The following is a 13,564-nucleotide window of genomic DNA, read 5'->3' on the forward strand; positions in this document are numbered from 1 at the left end:
GAAAAGTATAAGGAATCTCTTGTTGCAACTCAAAAATCTAGCATCATCTTGATGTCCATACATATTAGGAAAAAAGAGTCCCATATGGCCTTCGTGGTCTCATAATATGCCAAAATCTCGTAGATTTGAGAATCCATGGAGTTAAAAATCCATGAGATGACAAGATTGTCGGTAGCTTGCCACTCGGCATACTTAGGATCAGTGATAGAAGGGGTTTGATCAAGCCGCTAACATGCCCTAGCGTTGATCTGCCTCCAAGAGTGATTATAACCACTCCAGATCATAAGAGGTAATTGCGACCATTAAAAAGGATAGAGGTGAGTTGAGTGCTCATTTCATTCAAGTCAAAATGACCTAAATCAGCGGTAATAGAGGTGCTAGTCCTTGTGCAAAATGAACGAAAACGAGAGAACTTAATTGATTATAAAGACAAGGTGCAACTTCCAATGAAGTAGCATGGAGCGTAGGAGCTTGATGTTGATCTTGTTTGCTCCGATACCATATAGCGAGTAAACACGAAGATGGAAGAGACAAAAAAAGAAGAAGAGAGAAGATGAACAAAGATTTTACGTGGTTCGGTCAACCAAAAGAGCGCTCCTTGTAAGCTTACATGCACGACAGAAGTCCCCATTTTTTTCAACTTCTTGGGAGAGATTCATTCTCCTTAAATAAAGAAGAGTACAACATAGTTTGCCAAACATAGCCTATGATTTTAATAGTAAATATAGATATTACACATTAGACCTTGATCATCAATCTTATAATGACTTGGCAAGTTTATCTCGCCATCATTACCTTTCTATCGGACCAATCAACCATAGAGAATATGGGACCTGCTACTAGCCCACGACCAGCAATGTCCAACTTTTCTCGGTTTCACATGACTTGTATTGGCTTATGCTTGTCGATGCACGCAAAGGGTCCTGTCTGCGTGCACCGAATCAGCCTCCACGGCAGCAAAAGCAAAGCTTGTCGTTCTGTGAAGAGCGGTCAAAATGGCTTCGTGTCCACCTGGTTCTTTAAGGAAGACTCGTGTGGAAAGTGAGTGATCCTTTTCAGACGTGCACGATGGGGTCATGATCCTTTTTGGACGTCGACCATGGGGTCAATGGCATGTAGTTGCTCGGAAAATCTTAGCCAGATTCCACAAAACGCGTTTACTGAAATTGCAAATGGGCACTGTTGCGAAATCCACACTTTCACTTAATCCAAAACATTGAAAACTCTCGAATCACATATAAGTTGACATGTTACCTCTTCGATAATTCTTGGAAACCCCAAATAGTATCCTATGCTTTTGAATTTTGAAGGGTGCTGTAGGTATATTATAAATGCAGGAAAGACTAAAAGTCATTCATGCTTCGTTCAGAAATCCAAAAATTGGAAGTGAAAATACCGATGGGAAAGAAAGCAGATGGTTGAAAAGACGAGCAAATCTTGACTTGGACTGAGGATGAAAAGGGTCTGGTTTAGTGCAACGAGCGATGCCAAGTTGGCGAACATTCCGAGAAAAATTACTAGCGTTTCCCCTTAAATTAAACGCGCTTCTCAGTTTGCAACCCGCATCATCTCTAGAAGAAGGGGCGCCCAGCAAGCTCCACTGCTATATACTAGTCTTTACGTATATTCTCATGAGCTACGTCCGCCTTTTCTTCTTTTGCTAGTGTTCTCCGCACACATCTACATCTTTTGGATTCATAGAGCAGGTAAGATTTTTCTCCCCATCATTGCTCGAAGTTCACCAGAGAGAGAGAGAGAAAGAGAGAGAGAGAGACTGTGTGCTATAGTTCTACAGTCGCGATTCTTCACTAATTAACTGGAAGTGTGACCGATTTTCTTTTTGCCAGTTACATGAACGTGAAACTCCATTCAGAGATGTCACAGGAGCTGTGCGGATGATGACCCGGACTTTAACTCTCAGCAAGCGAACCTCCTCTTCAATACCGGCAAAACCCCTGTTGAAACCGTGGTGCTGAGTCTTCCTGGTCCTGAAGACAAATTTGATTCTCATTTCCACAACAAATAAGACTGTGAGTAAGAAATGTGGTGTTGATGATCAAGATGTTGATTTGCAGCAACCGACTATCCTCAATACTGGTAAAACCTTGAGGAGACAGTGGCGTTTGGTCTATTTGGTCCGAAAGGCTCTTGATGCTCATTCCGACCAAAAGCGACTCTGTGATGGAGACACAACTTGAAGTGAGTAGTCTCAAATCATCGCTCTCCCATCACAAGACCACAACCCTTTCGCGAGAACTCACCAGCAAAAAACTACGTGATACAATCCTACAGTCATGATTTTTCACTTACCAAGAACCGTGATTAATATTCTTTTGATAGTTGATCAACGGGAAACTCCATTCCCAGATGTCACAGAAGAGCTTCGTGGGTGACTTGGACATCGAGTCTCAGCAAGCGATCGTCCTCGTCAATACAGGCGAAGCTCTGAGGAGACGGTGGCGTGTGGTCTACTTGGTCCTGAAGGCTGTCCAAACGCTTGCTCCGACAGCAAATGACACTGTGATGGAGACACAACTTGAAGTGAGTGGTCTCGAATCATCGCTCTTCTGTAACAAAAGCACACAACCCTTTCACGAGAACTTACCAACAAAAAATTTAATGTCATAAGTGATTCTTTCATCTCTTTTGTCTTGCTTATAAGTTCTTCAGTCTCCAAATGATCTTTCATGTGGTGGCAAGATAACCATTTGAACTCGGAACTGTTCTTCCTCCACTTCCAAGTTCCTATAGTCATAAAAGTTCCAGTGTAAATAACCCATATTTGTTCACATGAATACTTTCACTTGGTATAATTGTCCCTTAGGCTTCACAATGGCTATGATAAAAGCACTTTCTATTCAGAAGATCAACTTGTCTCAGTTGCATTCAGAAGATCAACTTTTCTCAGTTGCATTCCATGGCCACTGGGATAAAAAGAAAAAAAATAAATACTGAAGCATGTCTCTCAGTTAGTGAATCAGTTAATTGAGAACTTGAAAGCTACTTTCACGGCCTTACTCATTAGTACCAAATATAATGTCTAGGTCTGCTGCAACTGATTTCTATCACGCGTTTGAAGCCACAAATCAAGTTTCAACCATCATATTTACGCTTCACGAAGTTTACCGCTCTTGAAAAGAAGCATATTCGAAGCACTTCAGATTTGTTACTTCAATATAAATTGAGACATAACAAGGTTTGCCAAAGTGCAAACAGAAAATCAATCAGGTGGTAGATTCCACCGATCAAGAACAAGCACAAGCTCTGCGTAATTTGTAGGTGTACTAGTAATTAAGGAATTGCAGCCACAGGATAACTAAGACAATCGCATCCTGCTATCAAAGATACGATCACTGAAGTCTGAAGAAGTAAAAGAACATAAATCTGATTGGTAATGTTTTTGTTTTTAGGAATAGATTCGGAATAAAATCAAAAAGTAAAAAAAGTTGCTTCTTTATTTTCAGGAACAACTTCAGAATCAAACCCAAACCATTTTCTTTTTATTATGTTCTCTTTTCTTCTTTTTCTTTTCTTTCTTTTTCTCTTCCTCTTCTTATTCCTCTACTGGCTAGATGAGGTCCGGAAACCTCGTCGGAGCCTCGTTGGCCCTTGGTAGCCTTGCCGTGGTGGGGCAAGGTTGCCCTCACTAGGGGCCGGCGAGGCTCCCTTGAGGCCAGCGACCTCGCCGGCTCTCATCTAGCTAGTCGCCAACCATTGTCGTGGCCAGCAATTGGCTAAAGGAGGAGGAAGAAGAAGAAGAAGAGGAGGAGAGAACAAAAAGAAAAAAAAAGAAAAAAAAAATAATAAAATTATTAAAAAATAAAAAGAAAAGAAAAAAATAATAAAATTATTAAAAAATAAAAAGAAATTTTAAGTCACAAAGAAAATTGAGAGTCATACCAAACGCATTTTCATTCTGAGAATAAAAAATTTATACAGTTATCAAACACTTTTGAATACTCAGAAGCTCATATAAGGAACATAATCAAAAAAACTATTCTCGAACAAAACCGCTACCAAGTGCGCCCTAATAATACATACATCTCTCTCTCTCTCTCTCATATAGAACCTGTCTACTTCATGCATTGATGGGCTTCACAAAGTACTAGTATTCTTTGGTTTTATTTTAGTGTTAGAAGTACTTTCGTAATGCCCTCAAGTGAAATAAATCTAGGATTGTTATTCTGCGATAGCTGTGAAATGGTGTAGCTTACAGGAAAACATTGGGAAGAAATTTCTGAAACTGAAGTAACATATTCATTTATTACAGAGCACAGGATTACCGGATACTGGTGAACCAGAGCCAACCCATGAATTGCTCAATAATTGTGGGGACAACAATCATGAAGCTTCCGATGCGGTCCTCCAACGTGAAAATATTGCTAGGATGATGATGGCAAAGGATTTGACTACCTTACAAGACTTTGGAGGTGTCCAAGGGGTAGTAGAAGCTCTCAACAGTGATGCAGCGAATGGAATTCCAGGTCATGGGGAGGACCTCAATCAGCGACGCACTGCAATCCTTAAACTCCAGTCGGAGGCTCATAACAGAAACTTCATCCACTGCCTCAGGAAATCTTGCAACAGTAGCACCACTATGCTCCTAATTTTGGCCATTCTGTCATTGGCCTTTGGCATTGAAGAGAGAGGACTGAAGACGGGCTGGTGTGAAGGGACTCTTACACTAGGTGCTGTCATTCTGATTGTGATAGTCCACTCAGTTATTGAATTTCGGAATGAAAATTCACGACAGTTGTCAAGAAACCAGCTTTGGCAAAATCGAGAACTGAAAGTTCATGTCTTAAGAGGGGGATGCCGTCAAACTATTTGCATCTCTGATGTCCTCTTTGGAGACATTGTGCTATTAGAAAAGGGAGACCACGTTCCTGCTGATGGTTTGCTCATACCCACTGGATCCTTGGAAGTGAATGACAAAGCTGATCCCATCATCAATAATCAGAATCCATTCTTGTATTATGGTTCCAAAGTAACTGATGGTGCTGGCAAAATGCTGGTGACCTCCGTTAATGCCGAGACAAAGTTGGGCAATATGTTGAGGAGAGCTCAACTATCAAAAAAGACACCAGTAGAGGAGCAACTCAACAAGCTGAGCATGCGGAAGCAAATAATTGGTGTTGCCATCACAATAATCATCACTGTGGTGTTGTTTTTGCGGTTCAATCTCAAGAAGGAACAAGAGAATTCAGGCCTGCCAGACTTCTCAGGGAAGCCACATCCTCTGAAGCAATTGATTGAAGCTGTGAAGAGAGTTGCTCAAAGACCAAGAGGGATGTTAAACGTGTTGACTTCATTTACTTTGGTACTAGTTGGAACTGCTGAAGGACTACCATTAGCAATTACCATTGCCATCACTTGCTGGAACAAGAGGATGCTAGGTGACAAGACCTTTGCTCCAGAACCATCCATTACTCTCACCATGGCTTCTGTCACCATTGTCTGCACTGACAAAACAGGGGGACTGCCATTGGCCCCACAAGAAGTTGAAAGGTGCTGGATTGGTAAAAATGTTATCAGTGAAGATTCCAAGGTACCCAATCATGTTCTGGAAGCATTTTGCGATGGAATTGCCATGTTATCTTTATTTCCAGAGAACAGCCGAACCTCAATGGATAACTCAATCCTTGCATGGGCTGCAGAGAAATGGGAATTGAAAACAGAAATCTGGAAGCAACTTCACAGTTTCATTGACTTCAAACAGCCAACCTACAATGAGAACATAGTTGCAGCATTGGTTGGAAAGGATGGAGGTAACTGGCCAAGGTTCTTGCACTACAAGGGACCTGCAACACCAATATTAGACATGTGTTCACAATTTTATGACATTGAAGGGATAACAAGGCCCATGGATATAAGTGAAAGGATGATTTTTGGAGACATTGTTGAGCGAATGCTGTCAGAAGGGTTTGAACCCATCGCATTTGCTTGTAAGCAAGTTGATGAATCCAGGTCTGATGAAGGCAATCTAACAATGGTGGCACTGGTGGGGCTAAAGAAGACTGGCTGGGAGAATACAAGAGAGATGATAGAAGAATGTAGAGAAGCTGGAATTAAAGTACTAGTAGCATCGAGTGAGGAGGTCTTGAAGCTACAGAGCATTGCTACAGGGTTTGGAGTCACACAACCTGATTCAGATGCACTAGTCATAACAGGCGAAGAATTTCGAAATAGCTCTGATGAAGAGAGGATGGAAATTGCAGCTAGAATTTCTGTGATGGGGAACTCCCTCCCATCCGATCAGCTTCTTCTGGTGAGTTGCTTGAAAGATCAAGGACACACAGTTGCAGTGGTTGGAAACAGAACAAATGACATTCCGACCTTAAAAGCTGCTGATGTGGGACTCACGTTTGCTACATGGAGCACTGACATTGCAAGAAAGAGCACTGACATCGTCATCACAGAAGGAAATTTCAAATCCATCTTGGCCATAATGAAGTGTGGAAGATGCATATACAGCAATATGCAGAAGTACATACAATTTCAGCTGACTATGACCTTAGCCGGGCTGTTGATACCCTTAATCACAAATGCCTCTCAAGGAAGTTCGCCTATAGCGACGATTCAGTTCCACTGGGCAATCTCAGTTTTGACTCTTCTAGGTGGTTTGGCTCTTTTGACGGAGCCGCCCTGTGAGATGCTCATGAAGAAATTCACACCAGGACAAGATGGACAACTCTTTACCAAGGCCATGTGGGTGAATATTTTCATGCAAACAGCTTACCAGGTGTCTCTGTTGGTAACCATGCAGTCTAAAGGGCCTACAATTCTTGGGCTTAGGGAGAAGGTATTTGAGACTCTGATGTTCAACAGCTTTTTTGTATGCCAGGTATTCAACAAATTCAATGCACGAGAGCCCGAAAAGATGAATATCTTCAGAGGGGTCCATTGCAGTAAATGGTTTTGGGTGGGTACAGTTACCGCCTTCTTGTTGCAGTTGGCATTTCTCGAGATAGCACATATCATTGCACATGATTCAAGATTGAAATACGCAGAATGGGGAATGTGTCTGTTTCTTGGGGCTATCTCATGGTGCATCGACTTAGCTGGAAAGTGCATACTCCTCGTGATTAAAAAGTGGGTGACAAAGCCACCAGGTTCAGTTGTCAGAGACAACAGAAACCTAACCTCTGCTGTCCCAGAACCCGCTTGCAATTTCGAGCTTCTTCTGCTCATGCAGAAGTTGAAGGCCCTATATGTCCGAGTTAAAACTATCTTCACAAGAGATGGAAAAACTGAATAATGGTACGTGGCATTGTAAATAAGGTGGATTAGGAGGATGCATGATAGAAGCAAGCCAGACTGAATGAGTCAGTTCATTAACTTAGTTTTGCAGCTTTCACTGACTAGTGTCTAGAATTGCCTATTCAGATTGCCTTCTACATAATATTAGACGCCCTAATGAACGCCATCTTCCAATTCTTCTCTTTTCTTCATTTTTTTTTTCACATTGATCCACGGAGCCACCCCTTTCATTTGATGCCATTTATATTTTCTGCAAATTGCCTCTTGTCAGCACTTCTTTCGGGTTGTAACAGTTTGTTTCCGGTAAAGTCTTACTAATTGTTGAGAAACCTACGTAAGAGATCATCAGAAATGCGCAGTTTCATTCACAAATAAGCAAGTAAAATAGCTGCAATTTTAAGAACCAGAGATCAAATCGATATATAGAGAGCAAAGAAATAATAACAGGAGATGATCATTAATTTTTATGCAGGCATCTTCGATCACAAGCTCTGTATCTAACAGAAACTAGTGGAAGAGACTAATGAGACATTTGAGTTTGGAGCCTGAATTGATGCTTACAAGTAGGTGAAGTCATTAAGATAAGAGGAGGACCTGCAAACTGAGCTTAGCTGAGAAAGTGAGTCACTAATTCGTTTGGAACTCCCTTGCTATTCAATTCTGTCCTGTGAACTCTTGACGGCTCCTTAATGCACATCTTCGGTGCCAATGGCTTGACGCATTTTCCATTAGAAAATTCATCAACAATGCTGTTCCGCACGAGGCTTGAACAAATTCACAGCTTGCCTCGTCACCTAATTGCCAACAATCATCAAGGAAACTCCCGAATTAACCCAAAGTAATGATGCTTAACAAGGACCCGAAAAGCTTTTAATTAATGAACACTACTAATTCATCTAACCGTCACGAATAATGACGTGTACAGAACAACACGATTCCCCATTGAAATTCAGTTCACTTCAGTTCTGTACTCACATCCCCCTTCCTTCTCCTTCTTCTTCCTATCTTTGATTTGTGCAACCATTCTTCTTCATTTCAAGTGAGCATTAACTCTCATATACGCGTGCAAAATCAAATGCATATCTTGAACAAAACCCAGAAGAAGGAATGGTTTGGCAAACCCGCAGCAAACGAACTTCAGTGGAAGGCGACCAAAGTCGTTAGTTTCGAGCTTAGCTTCGATTAAACTCACTAACTGAGCATATCGTTACATAGCAGAAATCTCGAGAGAATAGAAAGTACAGACATGAATTTGAAACTAGCACCTGCAAGCAAGCTCAGTAGAAGAACACCAGTCGGCCCATGAAGCTGTCCAAATTCAATGGTCTCCCCATTTCTGGCGAGTTTGACCATTATCGGGCACTCATTTGTCGTTTCAGTGAGCTACTGAGGAGTCATCTTGCCATGTAGAAAAGAAAAACCAAATCCGACGGTCAGTATTTCAGTGATTAATGGCCACACGCGTAATGGTAAAGTTGTGCCATGAAGTGGCAACCGTGTTAACAGTTGTTGGCCACTTTAATCGCCATGCAAAAGTTCCAACCTTTTTCTCAGATTGAGTCCAAAATTATCCACACGCAACAATTCCTGATTCTTTTGGACACATGGCTTGATTTCTTTTTATTTTTTCCCCGCATGATTGGTATGCATGGCTTACTGCTAGGCCCATCAAAAAATTGTCCCATCCAAATCGGCCTATGCCAATGCAATATAAGTCAGTGACCTTTATCTAGACCCAATCAATACCCAACCCAATTGGGTCGCCTTGCGTTGGGCTAGTGAGGCCCGACCTTGCCAGATTCGACAAGGTGGGGGCTAGGTGAGACTCGACCCTTGCTAGTGGCAAGCGAGGCTTGATCATAGAGGTATGGTGACCGATTGGAGGAAGAAGGAAAAGAAGGAAAGAAAAGAAAAGAAAATTCAAAAAAACTATAAAATTATTATTAAAAGTTATCTATATTAATGGTGGTTGTACTGTGTAAGCTATTTGGTGACCACGTCAGCAATGTCTAGCCAAAAATGGTTGGAAAGACTAAATTGGAACCATGTCAAAATGCTTATGATTGAATTAGTACTAATAAAATGTTTATGATTAAATTGATACAAATGAAATAAATTTATGACTTTTCTAACACTTTCGCTCTTGCCATCACAAACCTCATCGCACAACCTCAGATTTGATTCGCACTTAAATCACATTTCCATGCACTTATCCCATAACAAAACATACTAATAATATTCCCTAGGTTAACGTTCAAAGAGAAATACATTGGAACCTAGTTTAACGTCATCTATAACCTCACTAGAGATATTTGCTTTGATATACGGTTAGATGGTGTCGCAATGAGGTTGAGTTGAAGAATCAAGTTGCTTGACAGTAGCGATCTAATCTGATGAGATTAGGGAGTGGTCGTTGAGAGCAAGGACAAGGAGCGGCTCTTGGCAAGCTTTTAGGATGGTGAAAGGAGCCAAAATGAACTGAATTGTGTACCAAACATGAGGAGAATTGTGCACCAAACATGAGAGTAATTCTAGAAGAAAAATATGAAAATTGGAATTAACTCACAGATGTGTCTTTTGAAGTAACGACAATGCTTAACTTTATATGTGTTCAGGTGGGAGCACTCTTAGGATGGGTAGCCTCTTGGGAAGGTGCTCACTTGTACATGAAAGGACAAAATTATGAGACACGGTATGGGACAGGCCACGACGGACAATACCTCAGTAAGTTAATTCAGGAATGTAACCTTTGCAGCAAAAATCATCAAACTCTCCATTAAAAAGGAAGGGAAAGAGCCCATAGCCAAAAAAAATCAGATACGCCCCACAACAATTCAAGGCCATGTAGGCTGCATTATGCTAATTCTATCAAGCGGATGATGACCCTTCAACGATTCCTGTCATTTCTCCTCCTATCCACTCTCTCAGCTGACACGCCTCCTTATCATTTTCTCATGCAAGTCAAGCGGAAACTTCTTTGGAGCCATGCAATGGATTCAAACTGGATATCTGGAAGCAACGTCACAGTATCATTAAGTTCAAACAGCCAACCCACAATGAGAACATAGTCGCAGCATTGATTGCAAAGAGTGGAGGTAACGGGCCGAGGTCCTTGCACTTCAGAGGACCTGCAACAATAATATTAGACACGTGTTCACGATTTTATGACATTGAAGGCAAAACAAGGCCCATGGATAGAAGTGAAAAGATAAATTTTGAAGGTCGAATTAAGCAAATGCTGTCAAAAGGTTTTGAATTCATCGCATTCGCTTGTATGCAAGTTGATGACTCTAGGTCTGATGAAGGCAATCTAACAATGCTGGGACTGTTGGGGCTGAAGAGGACTGGCTGGGAAGATACGAGAGAGGTGATAGAAGAATGCAGAGAAGCCGGATTAAAGTATTACTAGTATCGAGCGAGGAGGTTTCAATGCTTAAGAACATTGCTACAGCGTTTGGAGTGATACAGCCTGATTCAGATGCACTGGTTATAGCAGGTGAAGAATTTCGGAGTAGCTCTGATGATAAGAAAATGGATATGGCAACTAGATTTTCTGTGATGGGGAACTCCCTCCCGAAAGATCGGCTCCTTGTACTCGGTAGCCTGAAAATTCAAGGACACAAAGTTGCAGTGGTCGGAAATAGAACAAATGACATTCCCATGCTAAAAGCTGCTGATGTGGGACTCACATTTGCTACTAGGAGCACTGACATTGCAAGAAGGAGCACTAACATTGTCATCACGGAAGGCAATTTCACATCCATTTGAGCCATAATTAAGTTTGGAATATGCATATACACTAACATGCGAAAGTACATCCAGTTTCAGCTAACTATGACCTTAGCTGGGTCATTGATACTCTTAATCACAAATGCCTCTCATGGAAGTTCACCTATAACGACGATTCAGTTCCAATGGACAATCTCAGTTTTGACTCCTCTAGGTGGTTTGGCTCTTTTGATGGAGCCCCCCGTGAGATGCTCATGAAGAAATTCACACCGGGACGAGATGGACGACTCATCACCAAGGCTATGTGGGTGAATATTTTCATGCAAACAGCTTACCAGGCATCTCTTTTTGGTAACCATGCAGTCTAAAGGGCCTACAATTCTTGGGCTTAGGGAGAAGGTATTTGGGACTCTGATGTTCAACAGCTTTTTGTATGCCAGTTTTTCAACAAGTTCAATGCACAAGAGCCTGAAAACAAGAACATCTTCAAAGGGGTCCATCGCAGTGAATGGTTTTGGGTGTGTATAGGTGCTGCTTTGTTGTTGCAGGTCGCATTTCTTGAGATAGCACATATTATTGCAGGTGATTCAAGATTGACATATGCAGAATGGGGAATGTGCCTGCTTCCTGGGATAATCTCATGGTGCATTGACTTAGCTGGAAAGTGCATAATCCTGATGATTAAAAGTTGGGTGACAAAGCCAGTGGGTTCAGTTGTCAGAGATAACAGAAACCTAATCTCGGCTGACCCAGAACCTGCTGGCTATCTTGAGCTTCCACTCATTCAGGAAGTTGAAGGCCCAACATATCAGCATTATATTTTGTCTGCAAGAGATGGAACAACTGAAGAAGTTACGTGGCGTTGTAAATAAGTTGGTTAGGAGGATGCATGATATAAGGGAGTTAGACAGAATGATTCAGTTCTTGAACTTAGTTTTGTAACTTTACTGATTTGTTGTCTGTTCATTCAAGGGGCCATGTAAATAAATATGTAAAGAACCATAATGATAGCCATCTGTATCTCCCATTTAATCCTTATTCCTTTCCAATCTTCTCTCTTCTTCATTTTTTCTCACAGTAAACCATGTCATCGCCCCTTTCATTTTGAAATTGGTTATATTTTCTGCAAATTGCCTCTTATTAGTACTTCTTTCAGGGTGGTAACAGTTAATTTCTGGAAAACTCTTACAGAGTATCTGAAAAGCTACGTAAGAGATCTTCAGAATGTACATTTTCATACGCATATGAGCAAGTAAATTAGCTGCAACTGTAAGAATCAGAGACTATTCAATATAAAGAGAGAAAGCAAATAATAACTGAGGATCATCGTAAGTTTTTATCCAGGCATCTTCCATAACAAGCTGTGTATCTAATAGAAACTAGCTGAAGATACTTAGACGAGTTTGGAGCGTGAATAGATGCTTACAAGTAGGTGAAGTCATTAAAAAGGGGAGCATCTGCAACTGAGCTTAGCTGAGAGTGAGACGGCAACTGGTTTGGAACTCCATTTTTATTTCCTGCGAGCAGTTGACGGCTCCTTAACACCCGTGTTTGGTCTCAATGGCTCAAAACATTTTCCATTGGCAACCTTCGTTAAGGAATGCTGCTTTATGCAGGAATTGAACAAATTCACAGCTTGCCTCGTCACCTAATTACCAACAACAGCATCAAGGAAATAGCGAATTAACCCCAAAAAAGTATCTACTACTCAGTATATGATGCTCGACAAGGACCCTCGAAACTCTTAAGTTGATGAACATCAGTAATTCGTCTAATCAACAGTTATGAATAATGGTGGGGGACAGAACAAGATGGCCAGCCATTGACTCTCCCTAATTCTCCCTAATTCTCCTTCCGTCTCCTTCTTCTTCCTATCTTTGATTCACTCAAGCACTAACTCTCAAGCGCGCGTGCGAAATCAAAAGCAGATCTTGAACAAAACCCAGTTGACGGAACGGTTTGGCAAACCCGCAGCAAACGAACTTGGACGGAAGGCGACCAAAGTCGTTGGTTTCGAGCTTTGCCTCGATTGAACTCACTCACTAGCTGAGCATATCGTTATATAGCAGATATCTCGAGAGAAACAGAAAGTGCAGACATGAATCTGAAACTAGCACCTGCAAGCGAGCTCAGTTGAAGCACCAGTCGGGCCATGAAGCTGTTCAAAGGCAACGGTCTCTCCATTTCTGGTGAGTCTGTCTGATCATTATCCGTGGCTCATTTGTCGTTTAAGTGATTGGATGACGAGTGATCTTGCTATGTGCCCACTAGGGTGTGCAAAATAGACCATTTGAGCCGGCCGGTTGGGTTTGATTCGTAGGAGTATCAATTCGGTTTATGATTCCTAAAAGTGCAACTGGTGTTCGGATGATTCAATTCCCATTTCAAGAGGGAACCGGATCGACTATACATACTTTTTTAATTATTTTATTTCTTCAAAAAAATTAGTGAGTTCAGTTTATTATTTCTAAGAATAAGAGCTTGTAATTGGATAATAAAATATTCGGATGGATGTATAGGATTTGTCTTGAGCTCTAAATTTGTTCTTGGTTATGCTTTGACCAATAAGATATCC

General features: G+C 41.3%; 2 protein-coding genes and 2 long non-coding RNA genes across 7 annotated transcripts; 2 read left to right on the forward strand and 2 right to left on the reverse strand.

Moving 5' to 3' along the window:
- Nucleotides 1–1,577: 1,577 nt before the first annotated feature.
- Nucleotides 1,578–2,519, forward strand: LOC120294165. The gene is made up of 2 exons (XR_005551661.1): nt 1,578–1,706; nt 1,848–2,519. It is a non-coding gene; the product is annotated as an uncharacterized LOC120294165 (long non-coding RNA).
- Nucleotides 2,520–4,387: 1,868 nt separating this feature from the next.
- LOC104445609 (putative calcium-transporting ATPase 13, plasma membrane-type) lies at nt 4,388–7,258 on the forward strand. The gene has a single exon (XM_018874933.2). The coding sequence runs from the start codon at nt 4,388–4,390 to the stop codon at nt 7,256–7,258; it is 2,871 nt and encodes a 956-aa protein (XP_018730478.2).
- A 396-nt stretch (nt 7,259–7,654) lies between these two features.
- LOC120294164 lies at nt 7,655–8,673 on the reverse strand. Its single transcript, XR_005551660.1, has 2 exons — nt 8,526–8,673; nt 7,655–8,054 (listed from the first exon to the last, which is right to left on the reverse strand). It is a non-coding gene; the product is annotated as an uncharacterized LOC120294164 (long non-coding RNA).
- Nucleotides 8,674–10,003: 1,330 nt separating this feature from the next.
- Nucleotides 10,004–13,249, reverse strand: LOC120294163. 4 transcript variants are annotated; one of them, XM_039314172.1, is made up of 3 exons: nt 13,107–13,249; nt 12,416–12,506; nt 10,004–10,388 (listed from the first exon to the last, which is right to left on the reverse strand). In XM_039314172.1, exons 1-3 carry the CDS (start codon nt 13,171–13,173, stop codon nt 10,205–10,207), a joined length of 342 nt encoding a protein of 113 aa, XP_039170106.1. In that variant the 5' UTR covers nt 13,174–13,249; the 3' UTR covers nt 10,004–10,204. The 4 variants fall into 4 exon arrangements, 2 of the variants coding, with proteins under 2 accessions (XP_039170106.1, XP_039170107.1); XR_005551658.1 differs by lacking the exon at nt 10,004–10,388 and adding an exon at nt 11,325–11,814 and having other exon boundaries at nt 12,416–12,637; XR_005551659.1 differs by lacking the exon at nt 10,004–10,388 and adding an exon at nt 11,405–11,832 and having other exon boundaries at nt 12,416–12,637.
- Nucleotides 13,250–13,564: the final 315 nt, after the last annotated feature.

Source organism: Eucalyptus grandis, chromosome 5 (genome assembly GCF_016545825.1).
Source record: "Eucalyptus grandis isolate ANBG69807.140 chromosome 5, ASM1654582v1, whole genome shotgun sequence".
NCBI lineage: Eukaryota > Viridiplantae > Streptophyta > Magnoliopsida > Myrtales > Myrtaceae > Eucalyptus > Eucalyptus grandis.

What these genes read in the sequence shown, in the direction of transcription:
- LOC104445609 (XM_018874933.2), top strand. Translation starts at nt 4,388, where the DNA reads ATGATGATGGCAAAGGATTTGACTACCTTACAAGACTTTGGAGGTGTC.
- LOC120294163 (XM_039314172.1), bottom strand. Translation starts at nt 13,173, where the DNA reads ATGGAGAGACCGTTGCCTTTGAACAGCTTCATGGCCCGACTGGTGCTT. An exon ending in TCAACTGAGCTCGCTTGCAG is followed by an intron (nt 12,507 to 13,106) that starts GTGCTAGTTTCA and finishes AACTGCTCGCAG; the next exon opens with GAAATAAAAATGGAGTTCCA. An exon ending in TTTAATGACTTCACCTACTT is followed by an intron (nt 10,389 to 12,415) that starts GTAAGCATCTAT and finishes TTATTGTTGCAG; the next exon opens with GTCCTCTGAAGTGCAAGGAC.